Source organism: Equus quagga, chromosome 1 (genome assembly GCF_021613505.1).
Source record: "Equus quagga isolate Etosha38 chromosome 1, UCLA_HA_Equagga_1.0, whole genome shotgun sequence".
Classification (NCBI taxonomy): domain Eukaryota; kingdom Metazoa; phylum Chordata; class Mammalia; order Perissodactyla; family Equidae; genus Equus; species Equus quagga.
In genome coordinates this window covers 82996409-83013160 of record NC_060267.1, presented here as the reverse complement: position 1 = coordinate 83013160, position 16752 = coordinate 82996409, and the positions used below count along the sequence as shown (strand labels likewise).

The window sequence follows — 16752 nt, the reverse complement described above, 5'->3', positions numbered from 1 at the left end:
TGCTCCCCCAGCCCTGTGCGACCACCCACTCGTCCCCCGCCTCCTACCTCGGGTGGGGACGCAGAAGGAGGCCCCAGCAAGGCCCTGGGAAGAGCGAGGGGTACGGCCGCGGGCGGCCGGCCTTACCTCGGCTGCCAAGCGTGTCCTCGCAGAGCGCGCCGGCGGGAGGCCCCAGCAGGGGCAGCGAGGCCCAGGCGAGCGCGCGGGAAGCCGCGCTGTCGGCTCCCATCCCGGACGGCCTGGGCCGCTCCTCGGCTCGCGGGCCTTCCACCCTCTGCGGCACCTGTGAGGACAGCGCCGTGCCCGCGGCCTCGGCCTGGGAGGGTGGCACCCGGGCCAGGCCCGGGGTCGGGGCGCGCGGAGCTCCCTGGGCTCCTTGCACTTTCGCGGTTCGAACTCCCACAGTCGAGGCCCCGGCTCCCGGCGGGCGCAGAGCCCGCTTGGCAGGGCGCTATTTTTAGCGAGAGCTGCTCTCCCAGTTGGACAGACAGAACCAGTTAATTCGGCCGCTCGGGAAGGGCCTGCACCAGAAGCTCCCCGGAACGGCAGCTGCGCTCTGCTGAAAGCTGATCCTTCGCATTCCTGCCTGGCGAGGCGGGAGGGCGGGAGGACGCCTCCATTTCCTGGGGGAAGCCGGCGTCCTCTGTGAAGGCAGCGCCTGGACCGCGCGCACGTCTGGGCTGGGGTTCTTTCAATGACTGAAACCCCCCCCCCCAGACTTCCTCCCGCTGACCCCAAGCCTCAGACGACTTTCCCTCCCTGCTGGCCTCCAGCACTGGGAAGAGGCCCCCAGAAATGGGGTCTGGGACCCTGCAGCGACAAAAGCTGGCACACACACATTCCTCAGGGGCTGCCGGTTGAATGAAGGGAGGAAGGAGTGAATATCACTTAGGAGATGAGCCCAGGGGTCAAGTGGAGGTCTTCAGAGCCCGGGCAACATGGGATGGATGCCCAGGATGGCTTTGAAATCTTACAGAATCCCTAACCAACCCCTTCTGGCTATGTGACCTTAGCAGGTAATCTTACTTCTGTGCCTCAGTTTCCTCTTCTGCATAAAGGAGTCTTAGGAGCCCAAGAGACAAAGCGTGAGAAATGCTTTGCCGACAAAAGCATGACATGGAGGTTCACATAATGAGTCATGAAAGGGATGCAAAGATGAATAAGACGTGGATCTGCTCTCAGGAAGCCACTAGCCCTTCTAATTCAAGGGAGGAAGTGCTAAGAGCCTAAAAAGGTACAACTAGACCATATGATATTAGCCCAAGGATAGATAAATAGGCCAATGGACTAGCATAGAGGCTGCAAAAATAGGCCCACACATGTATGGAAACTTGATAACCTGCAGAGGTGGTGCCGCAGGTCACTGGGGAAAGGATGGACTTTTCTATAAATGGTGATTTTATGGACTCAACTGGCTGTCCATATTGGCAAAAAATGAGATGAAATCCCTACCTCACACCATGCATAAAAAAATCAATTTCAGGCAGATTAAAGACTTAAACGCAAAAACCTTGTAATAGGGAAAGATTTCTTAAAGACCCAAAAAGCACAAACCATCGAAATAAAGATCGATACATTTAATTAAAGTGTAAAACTCCTGTTTATCAAAAGAAGATATTTGGAACACAATATCCAAAATGTACAAGATCTGCAAATCTGTTTTCAAAAGAAGCAAGAAAAAATCAGGCAAAATATATGAACAGACGATTCAAAGAAGGGGAAACAGAACGGCCAATAAATATATGAAAAGATATTCAGTCTCACTCTTGATCAGGGAAATGCGACATAGAGCCCCAGGAAAGCACCATTGCACACCTGTGAGGTTGGCGAGAAGCAAAGAAATAGGACAGCAGAGAGTGTTGGCGAAGATGTGGATGGAGCTCTCAGGCACACCTGGTGAGAGGAGAAATGGGTACCACTGCACTGGAAAAGAATTTAACAGCATCCAGAAATGTTGAAGATGCTCACACCCCAGTGACCCAGAGACTTGGCTTCTGAGTTAAAACTAGAGAACGTTTTGCTTGCCCACTGCAACAGGGCTTATCCTAGTAAAGCATCTGAAACAGGCTCAGTGTCCATCAGCGGAAGAACGCGTGAACAAATTGTCAATTGGTCAATGAAATTCCATACTGCCGTGAAAATGAATGACTAGAGATTCCTCGTGAATCTTAAGTGGAGGAGTGGGGAGCGAGTTGCTGAAGATCAAATCGTATAGTATCATTCATACAGATTTTTAAATCATGCCAAACTAAATGATACCATACACTGCTAGGAATGTGATAAAAGTATAAAGAACTCTGAGGGATGATAAATACACTATTCAGCGAGCTGTTTACCTCTGGGGGGGAAAGGGAGATGTGAAGGGTGGCGGAAAGGGGCTTCACCCAGATTGGTGAGGTTTTATTTCTTGACCAGGGTGGTGGGTACACAGCTGTTTGTTTTCCTCTTCGTACCTTTTTTTAGGTACAGAGCAAGCATGGTGGTATAAAATCCAGTCTTGCTCTGAACTTCAGTTTTTTTGCTGAAATAATACAGTCCGTGAATAGTAACACGTGTCTATGAAGTGCTCAGCACAAACCTGGCTCATGGTGAAGCCCTCGGTAAATCTTAAGAACATGAATAGCCTGCTCCTCACTCTCCTCTGGGACCTTTCACACCCTAGTCCCAGCTAACTGAGACTCTCCCTCCAAAGCATCATGCAGCCCGGTTCCCAAATGCCCCCAAGCTCTGTCATGCCCTCAAGCTCTGGCACCAACTGTTTACTCTTCCTAGAATGCCTGTCCTCCCTATCTCTGCCGGGCCAGGACCTGTTTCTCCTGTTACGATCCAGCTCAGGCATTTCAGCCCATGGAAAGCCCCTGGGAAGTCTGCGTCTGCTCTCCCAAGCAGAGGATGCCTACAGCACCCACCCACCCCACCGTCCTTGTTTAGCACATTGTGGATTGTTGCCCCTGTAAGCTCCTCCAGGTCACGAAGCTTATCTGAGCCGCCACTGCAGCCCTGCCACCTGCACAAAGGCTGGCCTCAGGAAGGTTTGTTGAATGAATAAAAGGGGTGAGGGGACCCAAATATTGAGAAACAAAAAGGGGGGGCCAGCCCTGTGGTCAAGTGATTAAGTTTGCTCACTCCACTTTGGCAGCCCAGGGTTTCGCCAGTTCGGATCCTGGGCGCGGACATGGCACCACTCATCAGGCCATGCTGAGGTGCCATCCCACACAGCACAACCAGAAGGACGTACAACTAGAATCTACAACTATGTACTGGGGGACTTTGGGGAGAAGAATAAAAAAAAATTAAAAAATAAACAAGAAACAAAAAGGGGTCATGCCAAACTCTCAAAAGGAAAACAATCCCACGATGCGGATTGACCGCTTGGTCTTCACTGAGTGTTCTTGGATCTTACTGTGACCTTTGGGATCCGAGAGACCTGTGTTCACACCTAGGCTGAGCCACTTGCCAGTTCTGTGACCAAGGCCATGCTACTCCATCCCTCCGAGCCACAATTTCTGTGTCTGTACAACCAGGATGTGACCAGGGCTTATTGCTAGGGGTACTTGCAAGGATTCGATGAGATAATAGAGGCAAAGTGCGTGGCCCTGTTTTGGGAACAGGTAGCAATTATGTGAATATTGGCCAAGAGGAAGATGTTTGCTGGGGGGGGGGTGGGAGGAACACGATTGGGTTACTATGAAAGTGGGAGACTGATTTAAAAAAATGCCAAGGGGTGTTCTCCAGTTCTGAACAAAAGCATGTAACAGGAGCCTGGAGGGTCAGAAGTGTGCTCTGAGTTAGTGCCCTTGGTGCTCTTTCCTCCTGTCCTTTTTCCCACCCCTGGGCGAGGGTCTGCGCATTTCATAACCACGGACCCTCCTCCCCGTCTCTCCACGTCCATTCTGGTCCCCTCCAATCTGTTCTCGCATGTAGCCCAGGGATCCCAATCTGGACCCGTCTGTTCCTTGCCAGCTTCCATCTGTAGGGGTGACAGAGCCTGCAGCACCTTCCCCAGGGACGTGTCTGAGGCGGTTTACCGAGTGCATTGTCTGCACTGTATATGCAAAATCCACATATGTCTGCTTGTCGGGAGCTTCCATCAAGGCAACATACAGGATTGCAAATTGCTTACAGTCCAGACTCTGGAGGAGGAATTGGCCAGTGTTACATGTTGTACAAGCAAACAAATATATAAAGTCGACAGGGCTATATGGTCCCTGGAAAGGAACAACGCTGTGTACTTCACGGGTTCAGATGAGACCTTCTGGGCGAATGAGCCGATCCTCTTTGATCCAGATTGCATTGGACAATGTAATATTATCCTGGTGACATGGACATTAGCCACTTTTGGCACTTTGTCCCATGCAAATGGCCATGAAAGACAGGAATCTCACCCAGCTTAAGGTTTGCCATCTCAATGCTCCTCAGGAAGGTCACCAATGACCTCCTTGTTGGTAATGCCAAAGGACACCTTTCCATCTTCATCTCACCTGACCCCTTGGACATAATTCATCCTCTGGAAACTTTCTGATCCCTTCCATCTCACCATCCTTTCCCAGTTTTTCTCTAGTCACTTCTTCCTCTCCTTGGCTTCCTCATTTTACTCTCCTGGGCTACAAAAGCTGGAGCTGGAGATTGTCCGAGTCCCTTTTATCCTTCCAGACTCTCTCCACAGGCAACTTCGACTGCATCCAGGCCCGTGGCTTCAACCACTGGCTTTATGCTGGTGATTGCCAAATGTGTGTTTCCAGGCCAGTGTAGACACTGTCATCTCTGGACTTGAGTAAGAACGGAGCTGGCTTCCTGCGTCCATTTGGCCCCTCTCTCTATTGGTCCCTGTCTACGTATTCTCCTCATGAGGTTTTCAAAGCACAGGTCCAATCATATCACCTGGACTCCTGCTTAAAAGTTGTTAATGGCTTCGTGTTGCCTTCTGGTGGCCTACCAGGCCCTGGGTGGTCCGGCCCCCGCCCACCTCTCCAGCCCCACTTCTTGCCATCTCCCTTCTCCCTCTTCCCGCCAGCTTCCAGGTGCCCAGATATGCAATGCTGCTTCCCATTACACAGCCTTTGCACAACAGGTTCCCCTCTCCGGAACACTTTCCTCTGTCCCCTCCACTCCTTGGTCCGGTTAACTTCCTCCCATGGCAGCCTAGGCATCATGTCCTCAGGGCAGCCCTCCCTGGCCTTGCACACTACACACCCATGGCCTGAGTCCCATTCCTTCATGGCGTTCATCACGGTTGGTGACTGTACCTTTATTGTGTGATCACTGGATAAATGTGTCACCCTCCCGGGGCTGGACATTCCTGAGCACAGGGACCATGTCTGGTCTTGTTCATTGTTGCAGCTCCTCCACCCCCAGCAAAGACCTCAGCAGATAGGAAGTGCTCACTGAAGGTTTGTTGAATGAATAAGCGAATCCAAGTCTGGTTGCACACCTCCAATGCTAGGCTCTGTTTATCATTCTTGGACACTGTTAATTGCCAGAATTTTCTACATCTGTGCACATGGATATGTACACAAGTGTGAGTGCTTTGCCAGATTCTTCATGTTTTCTCTCACATCATGTTCACAAACACCTTTGAGGAGGTTCTGTTACTATCTATTTCCACTTGACAGACAGATGAGGAAACTGATACTCAGCAAGTTTAAGCAACTTGCAGAACATCATACAGCATGGCAATGCAGAGCCTGTCCTCAAACCCATGTCTGTTTGACTCCAGATCCTAGGCTTTATAACCACTGTGCTACACCTGTATTCATGCATGCACTATTTTACAGTCGTACAAACTAACCAGTTAGTACTTAATCTCTTATTGGGGTGGTGGGCCCTCACTTGATATGAAAGTGAGATTCAAAACCACATCGACCCAGATATCATATGGTGAACACACAGGCCCACAGGAACCCAGGGCAGGGATGACGTGAATGGGGGTGGGGGGGAGCAGAGAGAAGCCCTGATCCAGCGTGCGTGCAGGGCAGTGAGGGTCACAGAGAATAAACAGTAGAAATGTGCAAACCTCCCTTCCGGCTCTGAGGTGTTTGAGAATTCCACACCCAGAGAGAATGTGTCTGGCGTCTGACGCTATGAACGGAGGACGGCTCCGGTTCCCAGGGCAGGCCTGTTTTGAGGGGCGCAGCCCTGTGTGAGTTTAGTCAGCCTCCGATGCTTTGAGTCTGTCTCTGCAGCTTCTCTCACACCCACCCCTGCTATCCGTGGATTCCCCGGGTGCCTGAGTCAATGTCAGGCTCTGCGCCAGGCTCTGGGCTTGGTGCTGGGGACACAGGTAAACAGAGCAGTGAGCTGCTCACATGTGCAGGGGAAGAGATGGTCAACAAGTCCACCAGGACCCATGGCACACCCCTGGGTGCTTTCCCCGCGACCCAAATGTAAGGAGCTCCCAGTGTGCTCATGATGGAGTACGTAGGTGGTTGCGGGGGCCCTGATGCCAGTCTGGGCTGGTGGGCTGAAGCGATGGTTTTCGGAAGGACTTCCAAGGAGATGACCTCTGAGTGTGTCTTTACGGAGCAGAGAGGGAAGTTAGCCAGGCAGAGGAAGCAGCCCATGCGCAAGCACGACAAGCTGGAAAGGACCCAGCGTGCTCAAGGATTCCAGTGAAGCAGCCGTGAGAGAGGGGGCAGGAAAAAGAAGCAGGGCTGGGTCATGAGGGGCCGCACTGTCATGCCCAGGAGTGGGGACTTTGGGGGAGCTACTGGGAGACCCTAAGCAGGGGAGGCGCAGTCAATGCTTGAGTTTTACAGAAATCCCTTCGTCTGGAGGAAGAAGACCGATTTAAAGGGTCCAGACTGGAGGCTAACAGGAGCGCGTTCAGAGAAGAGGGGTGCCTGGGAGTGAGGAAGGGAGGACAGACAGCTCTTCAGAGGGTTTTGCTCAGAAGGAATTCAGGAGATTAGGGGTCGTGGAGGGGAATGGTTGGGTTTGGGGGGATGCGTGGTGGATACTGGGACATGCAACCCAGATCCTTCCTTGGAGAACAGAGGACTCACGCCCCGAGGGTGGGGAGGCTGCTGCAAGATGGCCCTCTTTGGGGGTGGCCTCTGCTGAGATGAGCCACTGCACCTGAGGTGACACCTCCGTCCCAGGGTGGCCTACATCAGTGGCCAATCACCCCAGGGGCATAAAGGCCCAGCCCCTTGACACTACTCAGGACAGCTCTGAAGGCCATCCCTGCTCCGGACCCCTACCCGCTGCCTCCACATAGGGTGGGCCGAGACCTGCTCTGAGACCGCACAGCAGCTCTACTTCTCCTGCTTCCTGCCCTTCCCTTCCACAGGCACTGAGCCCTGGGGCAGGCTCTGGTAAACCTCCTGCATGCTGGTACGGCTCAGAGCCTGCTTCCGGGCGAACTCACCCGGTGATAGGGAGCACGGGAAGCACTTGTGTGTCCTGGCTGGTGGGAATGACCCGAGAGACAGTGGGACTTTCAAGTTGCCCTTGAGAGAGGTGAGCGACACTCAAGGGAACAGGCAAGGCCTCAGGAGGGATGGAGAGACTGGCTCATCCTGGGACAGAAGCAGAAGTTAGAGGCAATTTGGGGTGGAGATGGGGTCAGGAAATGCAGGGAGTCACGGCCTTAACTTTTTGTTCCTATGCAGCCGGAAGTAAGGTTGGCTGCTAAGAGGAGGGACAGACATTAGAACAATTACACAAGAAAGTAATGACCAGGGGCTGGCCCAGTGGCATAGTGGTTAGGTTCGTGCACTCCACTTCGGCAGCCTGGTGTTCACAGGTTCAGATCCTGGGCACAGACCTAGCACTGCTAGTCAAGCCACACTGTGGTGGTATCCCACATAAAACAGAGGGAGATTGGCAAAGGTGTTAGCTCAGTGACAATCTTCCTCACAAAAAAAGAAAAAGAGAGAAAGTAATAACCACAGTACCTGATAAATACTAAGGAGTGTAGGGCCTCAAGGGGTGGATAGGAGTTCCCCAGACTGTGTGCCCAGTGGGGAAACTCATACCAAGCAGAGGACACAGCTGGTGCCCAGAACCCGGCTGGAGATGGTGTAAGGAGCTGGGGTAGGATTGCCAGATGAAATACAAGATGCCCAATTAAATGTGAATTTCATATAAACAACAAATAATTTTTTAGTATAAGTGCGTCCTATGAACTATTTGGACATATTTATACTAAAAAATTATCCATTATTTATCTCATCACTTTCTGACCCCCTCTCTGCCAGCAGCCCCCTAGAAGATCCCCCACCTGCAGCCAGGGTACTTCTCAGATTCCATCAGATCCTTCCCTTGCTCAAACACGTGCAGTGGCTCCCCGTTGTCCAAACCGTCAGTTGGTCATTTGAGGCCCTCTATGGTATGATATTCAGCCACTCTCCCAACCCTGTCCCCCATACATGAACACCACCCCCCTTTAATCTCCTGCCTCTGGGTTTTTTGCTCAGCTTCTCTTCTACCTACAATGCCCTCCCCTAGGCCCACTCTTCCAGGAAGCCGCCCAGATCCCTCTGGTGGAAGGAAGTAGTGATCTCCACTGATTAGCAGCAGTAGCACCTTGAGCAAGTCATTTCACGTTTCTGAGCCTCCATTTCTTTGTTCTAAAATGGGAACGGTACTGCCTCTCTCAGCTTGCTAAGGGGACAAGAGACCATGTCAAGAAAGCAACACTCTTAAATGCTGGTGCTCCCCCCGCCTGTGCCTAGGTCAGTATCTGGCACCCAGTGGGCACAAACACACGTTTGCTGCATTGAATTGACTCAAAGGTCCTGAGCTTTTAGAGTTTAACTTGTCTCTTGGAATTACCATGCCCAACAGTGGAACTTAGACAAATTCAATTTCCTATATAAAGATGATCTGAAAAGAGACGAATAACAAAGCCACTGCAATTCTGATTCATAAGAGGTTTCTCTCCCAGTTGACACGGGGCCAAACCAGCTCCCCAGAAAGGGTCCATTTGGGAACCAAACATGGCGCCCAGCTTCTCCAGCTGGAAGCGGGAAATATCCGCCACATGTTTCTGTCTCAAGCCCTCCCAACCCCAGACAGCAAAAGGTGATTTCTTATGACCATTAGCATAATTACCCAACTGCAACGCTGTAGAGAAGCGATTAGATGAGTCTGTGATTTTTGCACAGCTATTTGTCTCAAGTAAGTCACCTGAAGTTCATCTGCCATCAGGATTCACGGCTGCGTTCTGTAATCATAGGGAATTATTTTGCTAATAACAGAGGTACCTTGATCTAATTTAGTTTTAATGCCAGGAGGTGCCCTCCCAGAGTAATCAGCTCCAGGGCAATTCTAATTTCCAGGTTTGTTACACATTCTGGAGAGAAGATTCAATTCAAGGAGGCTGAAGTTACTTCTTTATCACCCAAAGGCATCTAGGGGCAAAATAGAATCCTACCTCTACGTGTTTGCAGAAAAATGCAGGCAGAGGCCCAGCGATAGGGAGCCAGGGGAACTCCCAGCTGAGAAAGAATGGCTAGAAGACAACACTCATGGGTGAGGATCTGGGTGAGATAGGTCCCTAAGGCATTCCCTGGGAGAACTCTAACTTTTCTTGTGTTCATTCATTATCTCATTCATTCTTTTATTCCATTTCTGAGGTTGCTGCTCCACAAGACCTCGTCGCTGCTATTATTTGAGTACAAATATTGATAAGAAACAGTGATGCAGCCCTGTTCTAGCTGCTTTACACATATTAACTCATTACACCCCGTGAGGTGGGTGGGTGCCCCTATTATCCCCATTTTACGGATGGCAAAGCTGAGGCAGGGAGGTTAAGAAATTTATCTCAAGGGGCTGGCCCCGTGGCCGAGTGGTTAAGTTCGCGCGCTCCGCTCCAGGCGGCCCAGTGTTTCGTTGGTTCGAATCCTGGGCGCGGACATGGCACTGCTCATCAAACCACGCTGAGGCAGCGTCCCACATACCACAACTAGAAGAACCCACAATGAGAAATATACAACTATGTACTGGGGGGCTTTGGGGAGAAAAAGGAAAAAATAAAATCTTAAAAAAAAAAAAAAAGAAATTTATCTCAAGTCACACAGCTGGTGAGGGGCATAGCTGGGATTTGAACCTGAGCCCGTGAACGTCCTCAAGGTCACATACAAGGAAGAATCCTGAGTCCATTAGGAACTGTTCAACCCCTACTCTGTGCTCTCATTGACCCCTCACAACAACTCTGGGATGAGGGTGGTGTTACTCCCATTTCATTGAGGAAGAAACTGAGTCTCAAGAGGGGGCTGATTTGGCCATGGTCAATGCAGTGAGTAAACAGAGGAGCTGGGCTTTGAACCTGAGATTCTGATTTCATACCTAGTGCTACTTTGGCTAAAGGCAGGAGTCTGTGCGGTATCTCTGAGCAGCTCTGAAGCAGGCTGGGTATGGTGTAATTACAGTATGCTCTGCTCTTCCCTTCCCACTTCAGGGCAGTTCCTCCTCCCCATGCCCCACCCCTCGCCCCAGAAACCAAATGTCCTTTGCTGTCATTCCATGTTACCAAACAAAACCGACTGTCAGATTCCTAGTCATTCACTCATGTTTACACTTTCCGCAGAGGGCTGTGGGGTTCAGCGGGAAGGGCCGGGAGGTCGACGTGGCTCTGCCACACCATTCCTCTCTAGGCTTTGGTCTTCCCATCTGTTCCAGAAGGGGTGGCTGCTTTTTAAACTGATTCAGCCACAGAACCCTCGTTTCAAATGAAAATTGTCAGGCAAGCCCAACGTTAGCATTTGCTCTGGACAGAACTGTGTTAGGAGAAGGGGGGGTGGGTGTCTCCTATTTGGCAACATCTGGGCCTCTCCTTGGGACCCCAGGACTCCTCTACACAGTTGGAAAACCGCTGGCCCCGACAGAGTCTGTTGGATCTTGGGGTTCTTAGAACCGAGGAATCTGAGCTCCACTGACGGCCGGTGATGGGCGAAGTGCACTGTGGGCAGTTCAAGGCCCCCCCATTCCCCTGAACTCCTGTCCTGCCTTGTTGGTGGCATCAAGGGCCAAATTCAAGAGGGGCTGTCAGCAAGGCCGGGCGCTGCCCAAGACCCTGCCTCTGGGGGAATGAGCCGTCCAGCAGTCCCACCACAGAAATGATATCCGCTTCTCCACATAGGCCTGTGGGGTCAGTCCGTCCTGCCACATTTGCTCGTGGCCAGAAGGAAGGGCTACTCCCCTCATCCCTATTGCCTCACTGTTTGCTCTCTCTTGTCCTCTCTCTTTTCTAAAAACATGTTTTTCATCCCTCCCTCTCCCTCTTTCCTTCAACAAATGCTCAGCTTTCTGTTCTGGGCCTAAGGCTGCAGGGGAAATGAGAGGACTCGAGTGCTGTCCCCAGGACAGAGACTTCACACACAGAGACAGCTGCATCCTGGAGGGATTGGTGCCACCAGCGTACCAGGCACCTACTCACTGGGGCTAGGAAGGCTTCCTGGAGGCAGTGGTGACTGAAGGGGCACTGAGACACATGTAGGTGTTAACAAGTTTGGGGGCATGTAGGTGGGGAGGAGGCAGGCGTACCAGGTTCAGGAGAGAGGCCTGGAAACTGTGGGGGCCTAGAAAGCCCGAAAGCCTCTGGGCCTGGGTGAAGCATGGAGTTGAGGGGCCATGGCAGGTGGGGTGAGATATGTATCCTTGAAGGGCAGACCAAGGGCTGTGGACTTGATCCTGAGGGGCATGGGGAGCAGGTGGAGGTTTTGGGCAGGGGAGTTGGGGAGGCTGGTGGTGCATTTTAGCAGCTCATCTGGCTGCACACGGTTGGCGATGGAGAGACGGTGAAAATGGGGCTTCTCTTCCCCTTGTCACCTCCACAGCCCCCACCCTTCCTCAACACACTCCAGGCAGCCCTGGTTCCCTCTGAGACACAGCACGTGGACAGCAGGAAGAGAGGGTGTTGCCACCCTGGCCTGGCCTCCCAGCCTGGAAGGCTGCCCTTGACCCCTTTACTCCCAGGACTACCGGTCAGGAGTTCGAAACTCCATCCCGACTGGCTGGGATGCTTTGATTTCAGGGCCTCTGAAAAGGGCCTGTTTGTGAACAGGGACTCAGGCAGCTTAGCTTCCCCACCCCTTTCCAGCTCCTTCTATCCAAATCCCGGCTCTGACAAGCTCCTGCCCCAGCCTCGCAGCCGCTCTTGGCCCTGGATCACTACCCCCCTGCCCCTGACCATGCCCTGGCCGAGGAGTGGGAGGTTCCATCCCCAGACACAAGCTCTTTTGGTCCACCACTCAGCTCGGCCCTCAGCCGTGCATCCGCATTGGCGGAGGGTTTCCTGGCACTCAGGGAGCCCCAGGTCAGCTGAAGGAGGAGGCGTGGAGTGGACATCGAGGGGCTGGGGACAGCGGCTGGAGCCCAGGTGATTTCTGGCTGCAGCTTTGGGCTCTGTCCCTCTCCTGCTCAAATCGCTTCCATGGCTCCTGCTGACTCTAGGACAATGGTTCTTAACTGGGGGCACTTTCACCCCCAAGGAACGCTTTGCACGGTCTGGAAACATTTTTGGTTGCCACCACTAGGGCTGGGGGTGAGGGGCAGGGATGCTACTGGCGTCTGGTGGGTCGAGGACAGAGATGCTGCAAACATCCTCCCATGCACAGGACAGCCCCACTACAAAGAGTTACCTAACCCTAACTGTCCATAGCGCTGAGGTCAAGGAACCCTGCCAGAGAAGTAACCCCCGACCCCCGCACGCCCTCATCTGGCCTACCAGCCTTCCCGGCATCACTCCCCTGCTTCAGGCTGGGACTCTCCAGACACTCATCCCGCCTCTGCATCTGTGTTCCTGCTGTTTCCCTCTTGGGGCGCCCTCCCTGCTGCCCTCCACCAACCCAAACCTCGTTTCTCTCCACCCACTTCTAGCTGCACAAGCCCCAGCTGCCTCCTCCCAGAAGCCGACTCTGATTGCTAACACCCTCACTCCTCTCCTCCCTGATCAGCCCCTGCCAGCTTTGGCCCTCCAGAGTCGCATTTCGCACATCTATGCAATGAGCTGGTGAAGTCAGTGGAGCCCCCAGGGCCCTTGTGCTCTGAAACAGCCCCTCCTGCCTCTCCCTGGTACAAGACCAGGCACTTGGGGTACTCAGTGCAGACTCACAGTGGCCCACAGTGGGATGCACACCGACTGTGGAGCCAGCAGGACCAGGGTTCAAATCCTGGCTCTGCCACTTTCTAGCAGTGCGACCAGGGGCAAATGGCCAAAGATCTCTGAGCCTCAGTTTCCTCCTCTGTAAAATGGGGATAGGTTTTCCAGTGAGATTTCTGAGAGCTGTGCACCGTCCCTTCTCTCCCCGTCTTCCCTAACAGTCAGGCTGGTTTATCTCGTCAAGGTGCACCCCCTTCTCTGGCCATCTCAGATCAAGAACCATCTACTGTCGGGGCCAGGAGGAGGAGGATTAGAGGGTTACCCTCCTATTTCTCCCTAGAAGCTGAGCTTGCACTGGTGGCCAAGGACATTGGGGAACAGAGACCTCTGAAGCCCAGACACAGGAACAGGAGGCTGAGCAGACCTGGGTAAGCTGCGGCCCAGCCCGGGAGCGCTGCTGCCCTCTTGGCTCCCAACCTTCTTGACTTCTCTCCCAGTATGTGCTCTTCCCAGCTTCCCAACCCCCTCTTGGAACTATTCGTGGCTCCCCAGGGTGCAGGATAAAACCCAAGTCCCTGAGCCTGGCCCTGCAGACCTCTCCAGGCCCCTACCCCCTTCCTCACCCATGTGGATTTTTGGGTCCAGCCTCAGTGAATTGCTCGAGGTTTCCAGTAGGCCACTTGTGGTTGTTGACCTCCAGACCCATCCCCTGTAGTTCCCGTGCCCGCTCACAGCCTCCTTCTGCCAGGCCAAGCCCTGGGTATCTTTAAGCTCAGGGTCCCCCTCCCCAGAGTGGCTTCCTGACCCCGGTCATTGTGGGTGCCTGTCCTGAGCGCTTCCCTGAGGACAGACCCCCAGGCTCGTGCTTCCCTGGGCCTCCAGGGCCCCACATGGAGCTAGCCCAGAGGAAATGCCCAGTGTGATTTAAAAGAAGTGAACGTGGGCGGGAAATGAAGGCCCCCCCAGCTCCAGCACCCCTCCTTCACTGCCAGTGGCTGCCCCTTAGAATTCCCTGGTGGGGGTGGGGGAGGAGCGGGAGGGGAGGAGGGGGAGGGATTGAAACATTCCAGAGCCCAGGCCCCCTCTAAACAAATTGAATCCAAATCTCTAGGGGTGAGACTCGTGTGATCTCGACCCACAGTGAGAGTGAGAACTCTCTGCATGACCTGGGCCAGCCCATGTCCCCTCCCCAACCTGGGTGCAGGGGACGCCCCTGTCAAGTGAGCTGACTCCTAGGGGAGGCTTCCAATACTCTTTAAGACCCCCCATGTGTTGCATGGATCAGAGGAGCCCTTGACAGCTTGCACCAGTCATTCATTCAACAAACATTCCGCAAAAACTGCCAGGGTGCAGAGATGAAGCTCTCAGGTACAGCTGCGACAGACAAACTGACTGACACGCTAATGGATGAGGCCACTGGGCGTGACAGGGCTGCCCTCGGAACCCTGAGTGGAACTGACTCGGGGACCAGAGAAGAGTGAGGGGTGTTAGGAGCACTTGTTAGAGAGTCCCCTGGTCTGGGGTGGGGACTGGATGCAGAGGGTGAGACAGGAGGCCCAGGTGGGGGCTGGCAACTGTGCAGGAGGGATGTGAACTAGGCTGTGTGGGGGACGGGGGTCGGGGGAGACGAGTTTGAGACCCCCTAGGTGCAAGGAAAGGGTGGGGGCTGTGGAGGGAGAGGGAGTCCTGTGGGCAACTGGGTGGCTTGGCCAGAGGAAGAGGCAGAGGACCCGCAGGGAGGACTGAGAGGGGATGGGGAGAGAGGCGTGAGGGAAACCAGAGGGCGTGAGGGTTGTGCGTGGGGGTAGGTGAGAGATTCAAACAATGACAAGCACAGTAGTAATAACAATCGTGACAACCAATGTCAACTGAGTGCTAACTCGGCCTGAACGTTCTCAGGACTGTTTTCTAGGTATTAACACGTTTACTCCTCTCAACAACCCGTGAGACGAGACCCAGTGCAATCATCCCATAACACAGATGGGAAAACGGAGATTCCGAGAAGTTACAGAATTGTCCCAGAGAAAGTGATGTGGATTTGGGCTGCCAGGCTCCAGGGACCTCGCCCTGACCTCCCCCAACTCCATCCCACCCCGCCCCTCCCCACAGGGCCTCTCAGCTGAGAGGGCAGGTAAGATGGTGCCCAAGAACGTCCTGGATTCAGCAATTGGGGCTCCACTGGTTGCCTTGGTTGGAGCAGTTTAGGGCCAGGGTGTGGCACTGAGGACCTGTGGGCAGTGAGGAAGCCAAGTCGGCCCTGGCGGGGGGCTCGACTGTGGAGGAGGAGGGGGCTTGAGGGCCTGAGGTGTGGAGGAAGGAAGGGAGCCGCACTTGCTGAAGGAAGCAGAGAGCCAGTGCAGGGTTGACAAGGAGGTCCCCAGGCAGGCGGAGGGAGGGCCACAGAGCTCGGAGCTGAGGGAAGGAGGGGAGACCTGGAGCACAGAATCCAGCGGGCTGGGAGGGGCCTGGAGAAGCTGTTGGAGCTCCAGCCTCGCTTCTCTCCTGCTGCCCCTGAGTCTGTGCGACTGAATGAGGAGGGGGGCTCTGCAGGAAGGGGAGGGGCCAGGCTGTGAGCTGGGCCGGCCCAGCAGGAGAGAGGCAGAGAGACAGAGAGATGGATGGAGAGACAGAGACAGACAGAAGGAGAGAGACAGCAGTAGAGAGAGACTCTGAGCGGGTCACTGTCCATCCCCTGTGAGCTGTCAGAGGCCAGTCTGGGAGAAGAGCCCCAGAAGGGGGAGCACAGCCACCCCTACCCGGCCCCCCACGGAGCTGGCTAAAGGAAAGACTAAAGGGTCTCAGAGCAGGCCTATTTCTAGGTACCCTGGCTTCCCGGCCAGAGAGTTGGCACAGCCACTTGGTCAAGGACAGTCTCCCTAGGAGAAGGATATCTATCCCTGCCCCCCAACCCGGGAGCACACTGGGGGCAGACCTGGGACAGGTGTTCCTGAGTGAGGCCTGAACCCCCAACCCCCGGCTTCAGGAGGCCAGAGCCCCCCAGCCCCCTTCCCTCCTGGCCTCTCTGGCTACCTTCTAGAACAGCCTCATCCTGTGGTCTCAGGGCCCCTCCCTCCACTGCCGCCCTCCACTCTCAATGCCTAATGTTCACCATTAGCAAAGGCAGGGGAGGCCTTTGCCTGAGATTTGGGTCAAGGGAGAGAGTCCTGGGCGGAGGTGGGGCTGGAGGCTGGGGGACAGGCACCTCCAGCCATTTCAGGAACTGCGATCCAGTGAGCTGACTTTTCTGGAGCACAGACCCCCTCACTCGGGTGCAGAGCCTGTGGAACCCCCAGGTGGGAGGCTGGGTTCCCCACACCCTCACCAGCTCGCTCATGGGCTTTGCAGACACAGCCAGCAGAGACAGAGACCCACACACAGGCACTCTGTTCTCCTGGCGAGGCGCTCATGCCCTCAATACGCATTCGTGTGCATGGACACATGCGCACACAGACATGCGGCTGCGTGGAGGCACGCTGGGATGTAGGTCATTGGCTGGAGCGCCTGGGGCCGGGGCTCGTGAGGATACAGGCATCCGGGCACACACTCCAGAGTGGACAGACAGGCCCCCTCCCTCCGCCTGCCCCTCCCAGCTGCTCGCCAGCCCGTGTCAATCTGACCCAAAGGCTCTCGAGGCCTCTGCTGGCTTTTCCCCAGAATCCCGCTGGCAGAGACTGCAGACCCCACTCTGCCTGGGCGAGGGGGCAGAG

General features: G+C 54.3%; 1 protein-coding gene and 1 long non-coding RNA gene across 9 annotated transcripts in view; one reads left to right on the top strand and one right to left on the bottom strand.

Moving 5' to 3' along the window:
• The window catches only part of LOC124236331 (uncharacterized), a 37773-nt gene that overhangs the window by 692 nt on the left and 20329 nt on the right, over positions 1-16752 (top strand). For 6 of the 7 annotated variants that reach the window (XR_006887696.1, XR_006887695.1, XR_006887698.1 and 3 more), the window contains exon 3: positions 13386-13473. This is a non-coding gene — a long non-coding RNA (uncharacterized LOC124236331). Of the gene's footprint in view, positions 1-13385; positions 13474-14944; positions 15177-16752 lie in introns of all 7 variants that reach the window. The other variant, XR_006887703.1, reaches the window with a different exon arrangement.
• Positions 1-16752, bottom strand: part of DAB2IP (DAB2 interacting protein) — a 194479-nt gene that overhangs the window by 169347 nt on the left and 8380 nt on the right. The window contains exon 1 of one of the 2 annotated variants that reach the window (XM_046655201.1): positions 127-1500. The exons of the other annotated variant lie outside the window; for it this stretch is intronic. Coding sequence (XP_046511157.1) covers positions 127-229 — 103 coding nt within the window. The 5' untranslated portion in view covers positions 230-1500. Of the gene's footprint in view, positions 1-126; positions 1501-16752 lie in introns of those variants that run through there. 2 annotated transcript variants of the gene reach the window in all.